The 11,549-nt window shown below is 59.3% G+C and overlaps 1 protein-coding gene and 1 long non-coding RNA gene across 2 annotated transcripts; one reads left to right on the top strand and one right to left on the bottom strand.

Annotated features, from left to right (window-relative positions):
* Positions 1–247: 247 nt before the first annotated feature.
* Positions 248–3,347, bottom strand: LOC142819398 (uncharacterized). Its single transcript, XR_012897268.1, has 3 exons — positions 3,221–3,347; positions 2,732–2,858; positions 248–473 (listed from the first exon to the last, which is right to left on the bottom strand). It is a non-coding gene; the product is annotated as an uncharacterized LOC142819398 (long non-coding RNA).
* Positions 3,348–3,916: 569 nt separating this feature from the next.
* Positions 3,917–6,813, top strand: LOC142819455 (uncharacterized). The gene is made up of 3 exons (XM_075906832.1): positions 3,917–4,261; positions 4,875–6,514; positions 6,706–6,813. Exons 2-3 carry the CDS (start codon positions 4,940–4,942, stop codon positions 6,811–6,813), a joined length of 1,683 nt encoding a protein of 560 aa, XP_075762947.1. The 5' UTR covers positions 3,917–4,261; positions 4,875–4,939.
* Positions 6,814–11,549: the final 4,736 nt, after the last annotated feature.

The raw sequence follows: 11,549 nt of genomic DNA, 5'->3' as shown, positions 1-11,549 counted from the left end.
GCTTCCTGACATTTGCCGTGCTGCCGTGTGGTCCTCAGACCATACCTTTATGAGGTATTACACCATACGACCTTTCCAATGAAGCTGCAGAAGCCAACACAGTGCTCTTTACTGTTACTAAGAGGTGACTCCAAAGCCCACCATCCTTGCTTCAACATACCACTGCTGTGAAGTCACCTACAGTGGAGCACCCACAGGGATACCACTTAAAGAAGAAAAGGAAGTTACTCACCTTGTGCAGGAACAACAGTTCTTCGTCAAGCAGTGTCCCCGAGGGTGCTCCATTTGGGGTGCTGGGTCCGTCCTGGGGCCGCAAAACGGAGAAACTTCCACAGCAGTAGCCCTGCTGGCCCACGCATGCGCTCCTGCTGCCTCGCGCCGTTCGAGTCATTACAGCTGAGCACGGGCCGGCTCATCAGTTTCCTTCAACTGTCCGCGGCCGCAGATGGATCTAGGACGTGCTCCCTCTCCGGCTGAGGAGAAAAGGGAGATTTTACCTCAGAAATCTGTTGCCACTGACAGTTTATAGTTAGGGTAGTTGTTATTAGTTGTTAATAGTTATTACTTAGTTAGTTCTCAAGATTCTTGTTTTCCGTTCTAGTTTATAGTCTGTTAGTAGCCTGAAGAAAAAAAAAAAAAAGACTGTTTTATTGTTATCTGACGACCTACAAAATGCCTGGCTTCAAGAAATGTTCCCAATGCCAGGAGGCAATGCCTGATTCAGACGGGCACTCACGCTGTGTTAAATGTCTAGGGAACGGGCACATCCCGATGAAGTGCCCTCACTGCATGAAATTGACAGCTCGCGCTCGGCGCAATAGGGAAATGCAGCTGAGGGTGATTTTATTTAACAAAGCCATTCAGTCTGAGGCGACCACGCCGTCTCCCGCTGTCTCGGGAGCTCACTTGCCTTGCTCACCCGCGAAGGAGCTCCACAAACCCACTGGGCTACCGCAGCGCAGGAGCGTGCAGGACAGACCGAGTACCTCTGGCTCCTTGCCGAGGCACCCGACAGAGAAGACGGGCAAGGGCCATAGTGCCTCAGCACCGACTTTTGCAAGCTCTAAAAACCCGATGTGGATTCCTGCTAAAGGACTGCGGGCAGAATCGGCACCGGCAGCGGCTCCAACGGTCGAGTTATAGCCGACAATGGCGGCCCCGGCACCAGCTGATGCTGCGCATGTGCAGCCACTCTCAATTCCACCGGCACCCACGCCTGCGGTGCCGGCTGCTGAGACCTCGCTTCCCGCAGTGCTGCAAGCAACAGCGCCGACTCAGGCTCCGCAGGTGATCATCGGCACCGCGCAGCCCTCTGCACCGCAGCCTCCTCCGGCACCAGCACAGCTTTTAACTCCCACAGCACCGCTGATTCCTCTACAGGGCAGCCATGTGACCGGGACCACACCAATTAAAACGGCACCGTCTTCTCCTACTGATCATTCGGTGCCGACTGAGGTTCCATACAAGTCAAGGCACGTTCGGACGCCTTCACTCAGGCCTGACCGAGCTCGGTTCTCCCCCGGACCCTGGTCACCAACTTCATTTTGCTCGGACAACCATCGTGCTCCTCATTATGTCTCCACCAGGAACTGCTACCATAGATCACCTCAGAGATCACCGTCATACCATCACTACCGCTGCCATGATCAACGGCACTATTCCTGCTATTCTCGCTCTCCTTCTCATTTTTCTGACAGATCTGTCTCACCAAGGTCCTCGAGACGTTCGAGATATTCACATCAATATGATGCGTCCAGAGCCCACTCTTCCAGACGCTCCCCAACTCACCGTCGGAGATATGATCATTACTATGACGACCGTCGATGTTCTCATAGATCATGATCTCCGCAACCCACTCATCCAGCGTCTACACTTTGCGCGCCTTCGCCGACGATTCCATCAGTGCCTGCGGAAGACACTATCTCAGTTACTAATCAGGACGAGCATGAGAACAACTATACCCCAAATAGGGAACCTGAGTCTCCGGCCAACCATTCATCATCATCTCCGGACGATGCTGTCTTCCCTGGAGAACTATCCCCCGCGGAAGATCACAAGCAGTTTCAAGAGTTCTTTGCCGGGGTTGCGCAATCTCAGGGTATTCAAACTACAGACGTACAGCAAAAACAACACCCCTTGCTGAAGAACTTGCAGTCCTCACAAAAATCAAAACTGGCTCTGCCCTTCGATGAGGCTATTCTGGAAATCGCAAATGATATATTGCAGACTCCCGCCGCTTCCTTACCGACTAACAAGAGGGCGGACAAGAAATACTTTATAAACCAAAAGGGTATGGACTTTCTGTTTATGCATCCCCAGCCCAATTCCCTTGTTATGGACGCCGCCCAACAAAGATCAAAGACGGCTCAGAATAAAAATACTGCAAGTGACAGGGAGGCTAAACGCCTAGACATTTTAGGTAGAAAGGTGTATTCTTCTGCCACTTCAGTTCTCCGAATGTGTAATTACGCAGCCCCCCTCGCGAATCATGATTTTGACAATTACTCCAAATTAGTCCCTCTTCTAGAACACCTACCAGACTCCAAGCGCCAGATCTTAAGGGCGGTAATACAGGAGGGTTACACAACGGCCAGAACAGCACTACAAATCGCCCTGGACACGGCTGATGCAGCAGCTAGAGCCACGGCTACTGCTGTAGTCATGCGTCGTGTGTCGTGGTTGCACCAGGCAGCTGCCCCGAAAGAGTTATTGAACAAAGTAGAAGACTTACCATTCGATCGTCAGTCTCTTTTCACCCACTCCACTGATCAGGTGTTCCACTCGGGCAAGGACTCCCATATGACTCTTAGAACGCTTGGGATGTATACGCCTCCGTATAAACGTAAAAGGTATACGCCCTATAATAAACAGAGACCCTTCTTTTACGCAATATTCCGCCCCAAGCCATATGAACAACAGAGACCAAGGCAACACCAGCAGAAACGAAGACAGAAACAGTTTGATGGGTCAGTCGAGGGACTACGTGCAACCCCTTTGTCGGGAGCATCACACAATCAGGTAGCTTTATTCCATCATCGGCTGAGACCTTATCAACATCGCTGGTCTCTGATTTCCACCGACCGATGGGTCAACGACATAGTTGTTTCAGGATATGCCATCCCTTTCAACTCCATCCCCCCCACTTCGCACCCTCCCCGTCCCTTTTCAGGGACCCCTCTCATGAGACATTTCTACAGCAAGAGGTGTCTCGACTACTTACTATAGGAGCCGTGGAGAGAGTACCCATTCAGTTCCGGGGGAGAGGTTTCTACTCCCGGTACTTCCTCACCCAGAAGTAGTCAGGGGATTGGAGGCCTATTCTGGACCTGCGCCGACTCAACTACTACCTGCGGAAACAAAAATTCAAAATGGTCATGTTAGCTTCTATCATCCCGGCTCTCCACAAAGGGGATTGGTTTGCGTCCCTTGACTTACAGGACGCCTATTTCCACATAGCAATTCACCCGGCCCATAGGCGATTCCTTCTCTTCGTAATGGGCACAGAACATTACCAATACCGAGTCTTACCCTTCAGTCTGTCAGCAGCGCCACGGGTGTTTTCCAAAACCCTGGTGGTGGTAGCTGCCTACCTCCGATGCCTTAATATTGCGATCTTCCTGTATCTCGATGGTTGTCTACTAAACGCACCTACTCGCGAAGAGGCTACATGGGCAGTGACCATCACCATAGAGGTATTCGAGACGTTGGGCCTCATAATCAATTTCGGCAAATCATCCCTAACACCGAGTCAGGATTTGGAATTTATCGGTGCGAGACTCGATGCACTGAGTACAAGAGTGTACTTGTGACGGACCCGGCAGGGTCCGCACTAGGGGCGGGGGAGGCCCCCCCGCTCCGACCGGAAGCGGCGGCCAAGGACGGCCAGAAGCCGCTTGGCGCGGCGCCGCCGGCCCCGCAGCGGCTAAAGGCGGGGGCGGGCGCGCGCCGGAGGGGACGGGGGAAGCACCGGGGGCCCGGGAGACGTCCGGCGCGGGCGCCCCGGTTCGCGCCCCGGGCAGGAGCCGCAGGCACGCTCCGGCCGGAGCCGCGCGGGGATCCGCCGGAGGGGGCGGGGCTGACGGCTCCGACGTCACCCGGCTGCGCCCATAACAAGGGCACCGGGACGCCCAAGAAGGGGGAAGCGAGCGGGCAGCCACCCTGGCTTCCCGGCACCCCAAGCACCCGGCCTTCCGGGCGACCAAGGGAGACGACCCCGGCAGTTGGAGGCTCGCTTTGGGACGAACCCGGCGGCTACGACGGGGTAAGTGACCCGACTCTGCACCGGCCCAGGGGGCCGGAGCATCGGGGGTGGAAGGAGTCCGAGGCGGGGCCGTTTTGGCGCCCGTGGGCAGGCGAGTTTCGGGCGGCTGCCCCGCCTGCCGTGAGGGGAGCGCCTTAAAGCACCCCTCTCACTTAGGGCCTCGGGCTGGGACCCGGTGGTGAGGGCGGGCCCGGGTCCCCCACTCCCCCCACACTCGACCTCGGCGTAAGCCCAAAAAGGCAGCGACGGTCGAACGCAACACCCCTTCCCTTCCCCGTGGAGAGGGGCAACAAGGCAAGGGGACAAAGAGTAGAGGGACGGCTCAAGAGCCCCGGTCGGGCCCCCGGCCGGGGGCCGCCCGGGACGTTAAAGGTCCGGGTCCGCTGAGCCCCCTCGACCCTACTCGGGGCGAGGGGTGATCGCACCCGGGGCCAGACTCGCCCGCGGACCCCGGGGGGGCGGGGCAACAGGGCATTTGGAAGGCGGTGGGTTCGCGGAGCCCCACCCCACCCCGCCGGCTCAGCCCAGGGGGATTTGGGGGTGCGAGGCTCGCACCCTTAAAACCCGCCACACTGGTGGAGAATGTGGGCACGAGGTAGTTCCCTCCCCATAGACGAACGTGAACAGGCCAACCGGCCGACAGAGCCCGCGTGGGGCGAAGAAGGAACGGGCGACCTGATGGAGCCTCGACCGTTCCTCGAATGGTTCAGTGAGAACCAGCAGCAGCAACGCCAGGCCCAGCAAGAACAACAGGCACAACTAGTCCAACAGCTGACCACGCAGTTCCAGGAACATCAGAGGCTGCTGATCCAAGAATTAGCAGCCCAACAGGAGCGGTGGCGGCAGACAGTGGAGAGGCGATGGGGAACTCCGGCCGGAGCCCCGGGGACATCGGGCGAAGGACCCAACTTGCCCCTGCGCCTGACGAAGTTGGGACCTCAGGACGACCCAGAAGCATTCTTAACGACTTTTGAAAGGGTGACGACGGCCGCTCGGTGGCCGCCGGACCAATGGGCGACGCTGTTGGCCCCCTACTTAAGCGGGCCCGCCCAACTCGCCTACCGCAGCCTGGCCGTAGCGGACGCCTTGAACTATCCGAAGGTCCGCGAGGCGATTCTAGATCAGGTGGGGCACTCCCCCGAGACTTGCAGGCAGAAGTTTCGGCAGGAGGTGTTTAGAGGTGGCGACCGGCCTCGGGCGGTAGCCCAGCGACTAAAAGAATGGGCCAACCGGTGGCTAGAGCCCGAGCACAAGACGGGCAGCCAGGTCTCAGAAATGGTGGTGATGGAGCAATTCATCCACATTTTACCGAGGGACGGACAAAGGTGGGTCCGCCGGAACCAGCCCGCAACGCTCAATGAGGCCGTCACGCTGATGGAAGCCCATCTCCTCGCGGAGAGGGAAGAGGGCGGCGCCGGACGGGCCAACCCGCCCACCCCGAAGGTAGGGGGGTCCCGGCCCCAGGGGAAGCCTCCAGGGGGAGAACCCTCATCAGGGGGGCGCAGGGGACGCGATACCCCCCCCCGGTTGGCCCCGGTCTGGCCCCGGCCCCCACCCGAGAGAACAGATGCGGAGCGGCGACCCGAAGGGGGGCCACGGGAGGTCCGTCCAGGAGGAAGGGGGCCCTGCTTCCAGTGCGGGCAGGAGGGGCATTTTAAGCGGGAATGTCCCCTAATGGACTGCACCCTAAGCCAGGGGACGGCGGCCGAGCCCCGAGGGGACGGGGGAACCAGAGGGGGTCCCTTGGTCCATCGAGTGTGGCTCGAGGGCCGCCCCGTTCAGGCATTGGTGGATTCGGGCTCCACCGTCACACTCGTGAGGGCTGACCTCGTCCCCCCTGGACACCCAGAAGGCGAGCCCGTGTGGATGAGGTGCGTCCACGGGGACGTGAAGGCGTACCCCACGGTCCAACTCCGCCTGACCGGGGGGGGACAGGACCGGGTTTGGCCGATAGGGAAGGCCAAAACCTTGCCGTACCCCGTCCTCATCGGCCGCGACTGGCCCGGGTTCGAGCTGTTCCTAAAAGGACAGGCCCCTCCGGCGGAGGAAGGAGGCCGAGAGGGGGCGGCTGGCGACTTGACGCCGGCAGCAGCAGAGAAGGAGAGAGCGATCTGCCTGGAGCTCGAGACAGCGCCGGACTTCCTGACCGAGCAACGGATGGACCCCACCCTCCAACATGCCTGGGACCAAGCGGGCACCCCCGACGAGCAAAGGCAGGGCGAAGAGAGGGCACCGCAGGGACCACAGTTCCAGGTATGGGGTGACCGCCTATACCGGGTCACGAGGGAGGCCGCAGGGGGGGTACGGAAACAACTCGTGGTCCCCACCCGCTTCCGTCGGGAAGTCCTGGAATTGGGGCACGCCGTCCCATGGGCAGGGCATCTCGGCCGGGAGAAAACCTTAGACCGGGTCCTGCAGCGGTTTTTCTGGCCCGGCATTTTCAGGGCTGTGCGAGACTTTTGCGACTCCTGCCCGGAATGCCAGAGGACGGCCCCAGCCAGAGTACCAAAAGCCCCCCTTGTCCCCATGCCAATAGTGGCGGTACCGTTTGAACGGATTGCCATGGACCTGGTAGGGCCACTGGAACCCTCGGGGCGGGGGCACCGTTACATTATGGTAGTTGTCGATTACGCCACCCGGTACCCCGAGGCGATCCCGTTAAGAAACACAAAAGCCCCGACGTTAGCGCGGGAACTGCTCCGGATCTTCTCTAGGGTAGGGCTACCCCAGGCCATCCTTACGGACCAGGGCCCGAATGTAACCTCCAGGGTCATTAAGGAGTTGTGCAAGATGTTAAAAATCCACCGGCTGCGGACCTCAGTCTACCACCCCCAAACCGATGGATTAGTTGAGCGGTTCAACAAAACGCTCAAGGAAATGCTACGCCGATTCGTGCTGGAAGACCCCCGGGGGTGGGATTTGATGTTACCTAGCCTGATGTTTGCAGTGCGGGAGGTCCCGCAAGCCTCCACGGGTTTCTCCCCCTTTGAGCTGCTGTACGGCCGCCGGTGCCGCGGGATTCTGGACCTCCTGAAGGAAGGATGGGAGAACCAAGCTTCTACCGGACGAGGGACAGTGCAGTACATTACGCAGCTCCGGGAGAAGCTGAGCCGGCTGGGGGAGTACGCCCGACGGAACCTGGAAGACGCCCAACATCGCCAAGCCAGGTACTACGACGCTAACGCGCGACGTCGGGAGTTCCAACCGGGGGACCGGGTTATGCTACTCTTACCCACAAAAGAGTCGAAGCTCCTGGCGCAATGGCAAGGCCCCTTTGAGGTTATCAAGAAAGTGGGGGAGGTCGATTACGAGATCAGACTGTCGGGCCGACGCCAGGGGACCCAACTCTTTCACGTTAATCTATTGAAGAAATGGGTACCCCGGGACACCCTACTGATCGCACCCCCGTCCGAGGAGGAGGACCTAGGACCATGGGGAGGAGCCGAGACGGGGCCCGTAGAGGCTAGTCTGAACCCCGAACTGACTCCTGCCCAGCAGGGGCAACTGCGGAGCCTCCTCCACCAGTACCAGGAGACGCTCACGTCGCGCCCGGGCCGAACCATGATGGGGGTCCATCAGATCGTCACAGAGGTAGGCCGAACCGTGCGGGAACCTCTGCGCCCTCTCCCCCGAAAGGCGTGGGACACCGTAAGGCGGGAAATTCAGTTGATGCGGCAATGGGGGGTTATAGAGGAATCGGTGAGCGAGTGGCGCAGTCCCATCGTATTAGTCCCCAAGGCGGACGGCTCCACACGCTTCTGCATAGACTTCCGGAAGGTCAACGCTATATCCCGGTTCGACGCGTACCCCATGCCAAGGGTGGACGAACTGTTAGAACGGTTGGGACAAGCGGTCTACATATCGACACTGGACTTGTCTAAGGGATATTGGCAAATTCCGTTAGACCCCCAGGCCCAAGAGAAGACCGCCTTTTCGACTCCGTTCGGCTTGTTCCAGTTCCGGACGATGCCGTTCGGACTCCACGGGGCAGCGGCGACCTTCCAAAGAGTGATGGACCGGGTGTTGGCCCCCTACGCCGAGTTCACCGCCGCCTACATCGACGATATCGTCATCTATAGTCGGACATGGGAAGAGCACCTGGGACATTTACGAACGGTATTGTCAGCCTTACAGAAGGCCGGCCTCACTGCCAACCCAAAAAAATGCCGCTTCGCGCAGCATGAGGTTTCTTACCTGGGGTACACGGTGGGGAGGGGGAGGCTAAAACCTATCTTCAGCAAAGTGCAGGCACTGAGGGAATACCCCATCCCGGCGACCAAGAAACAGGTCCGCCAGTTCTTGGGACTCGCGGGGTATTACAGAAAGTTCGTACCTCAGTTCGCGTCGGTGGCGACCCCCCTAACTGAACTGATACGAAATTCAGAGCCCACCAAAGTACGTTGGAACCCGCAGGCGGAGCGGGCTTTTTATACGCTAAAAGAAAAACTAGCCGCCGCCCCCGTGTTAAGGCAGCCAGACTTTGATGAACCCTTCATTCTCTATACAGATGCCTCCGAGGTGGGACTTGGCGCCGTACTGACGCAGGAGGGACCAGATGGGGACCACCCCATCTTATACCTTAGCCGCAAGTTGCTGCCCCGGGAGCGAGCTTACGCAACCATTGAGAAGGAGGCATTGGCGGTAAAATGGGCGGTGGACTCCTTGCGATACTATTTGTGGGGGAATAAATTCAAATTGGTGACGGACCACGCTCCACTGGTCTGGCTTAACTCCATGAAAGAGACCAATGCGCGGATTATGCGGTGGTACCTGGCCCTGCAGCCCTATTGCTTTGAAATAGTGCACCGACCCGGGGCCACCCACCTTAACGCAGACTTCTTTTCCCGGATAGGAGGACCCCCCCCGGACGGCGACCCTTCCAAAGGGGGGAGGTGTGTGACGGACCCGGCAGGGTCCGCACTAGGGGCGGGGGAGGCCCCCCCGCTCCGACAGGAAGCGGCGGCCAAGGACGGCCAGAAGCCGCTTGGCGCGGCGCCGCCGGCCCCGCAGCGGCTAAAGGCGGGGGCGGGCGCGCGCCGGAGGGGACGGGGGAAGCACCGGGGGCCCGGGAGACGTCCGGCGCGGGCGCCCCGGTTCGCGCCCCGGGCAGGAGCCGCAGGCACGCTCCGGCCGGAGCCGCGCGGGGATCCGCCGGAGGGGGCGGGGCTGACGGCTCCGACGTCACCCGGCTGCGCCCATAACAAGGGCACCGGGACGCCCAAGAAGGGGGAAGCGAGCGGGCAGCCACCCTGGCTTCCCGGCACCCCAAGCACCCGGCCTTCCGGGCGACCAAGGGAGACGACCCCGGCAGTTGGAGGCTCGCTTTGGGACGAACCCGGCGGCTACGACGGGGTAAGTGACCCGACTCTGCACCGGCCCAGGGGGCCGGAGCATCGGGGGTGGAAGGAGTCCGAGGCGGGGCCGTTTTGGCGCCCGTGGGCAGGCGAGTTTCGGGCGGCTGCCCCGCCTGCCGTGAGGGGAGCGCCTTAAAGCACCCCTCTCACTTAGGGCCTCGGGCTGGGACCCGGTGGTGAGGGCGGGCCCGGGTCCCCCACTCCCCCCACACTCGACCTCGGCGTAAGCCCAAAAAGGCAGCGACGGTCGAACGCAACACCCCTTCCCTTCCCCGTGGAGAGGGGCAACAAGGCAAGGGGACAAAGAGTAGAGGGACGGCTCAAGAGCCCCGGTCGGGCCCCCGGCCGGGGGCCGCCCGGGACGTTAAAGGTCCGGGTCCGCTGAGCCCCCTCGACCCTACTCGGGGCGAGGGGTGATCGCACCCGGGGCCAGACTCGCCCGCGGACCCCGGGGGGGCGGGGCAACAGGGCATTTGGAAGGCGGTGGGTTCGCGGAGCCCCACCCCACCCCGCCGGCTCAGCCCGGGGGGATTTGGGGGTGCGAGGCTCGCACCCTTAAAACCCGCCACAGTACTTACCTACAACAAGACTCCAGTTGATTCGGGATTTGGTGCAGACTGTCTTAATTGCTCCCAGATCCAGCATACTGACTTGTCTAAAACTGCTCGGGCATATGGCTGCCACCACACGTGGTGCCACATGCGAGACTTCATCTACGCAGTCTCCAGCATTGGCTTTTCAAGGTGTACACGCCGGGGGAACACACCGTGAGCAAAACAGTATCCATTCCCGGACACGTCAAGACTTCACTAGCATGGTGGGACAATCCCAAAAATTTGTTATCAGTTGTCCCCTTCCACGCATGAAGGCCCACAGTACAGATCACAACGGATGCTTCTTTGATCGGTTGGGGGGGCACATCTGCAAGAACATAGAGTTCAAGGGCTCTGGACGACACAGGAGTCCCACACAAATTTCCTTGAGCTGCGAGCTGTATTCAACGCATGCAGGCACTTCCTTCAGAGGATCCGAGGTCTTGCAGTCCACATTCTCACTGACAATATATGCACGGTGTACTATATCAACAGACAAAGCGGGGCGCGTTCACGATCCCTTTGCGTGGAGGCGATACGGCTGTGGAACTGGGCAATCCACCACGGTTATAACCCTTACCGCATCGTACCTCCCAGGCAAAGACAATATCATCGCCAATGCCCTCAGCAGACACTTCCTTCCTCAGCACAAGTGGGAGTTACACAATGAAGTGGCTCATGGTCTCTTCCATCTCTGGGGGTTCCCGAGTATAGACCTCTTTGCCACTCGTCACAACAAAAAGTGTCATCATTATTGCTCACGGGTGGGTGCCAGCAAAAATTCCTTGGGAGATGCTCTTCTGCTCGATTGGGGTTGTCACCAGTTACTCTATGCGTTTCCACCTCTGCCTCTCATTCCGAGGGCACTGGAGAAGATAGCGACAGAAGGCACAACAGTGATCTTCATAGCACCCTTTTGGCCTCGGCAGACTTGGCTGACGCAATTGTCCAGAATGTCGATTGCTCAGCCACGATGACTACCACTGATGCCCAACTTACTGTCTCAACGGCACGGCTCGCTGGTGCATACGAGCATCAGTTGCATGCATCTCATGGCATGGCTCCTAACTGGTTCCTAACCGGAAATGACCTGCTCTCAGGAAGTGAAACATGTACTTATGAATAGCAGACACCATAGCACTCACAACGCCTACACCTACAAATTGCATCGGTTCCAAGCATGGTATCTGGAAAGGGACTTTGACCCTCTCTCTTTACCGGTGCAGCATACTTTGGACTACATCTTCCATCTGAAGACAGAGGGGTTAGCAAATGCTTCGCTGAAAGTCCACTTGGCAGCAATCTCGGCCTTCCGCCCTCCCATCGACGGACATTCGCTGT

The sequence above is a fragment of the Pelodiscus sinensis genome, chromosome 23, assembly GCF_049634645.1.
Source record: "Pelodiscus sinensis isolate JC-2024 chromosome 23, ASM4963464v1, whole genome shotgun sequence".
NCBI lineage: Eukaryota > Metazoa > Chordata > Testudines > Trionychidae > Pelodiscus > Pelodiscus sinensis.
Note: the sequence above shows the minus strand (reverse complement) of the source record. Positions and strands in the feature narration are given on the sequence as shown.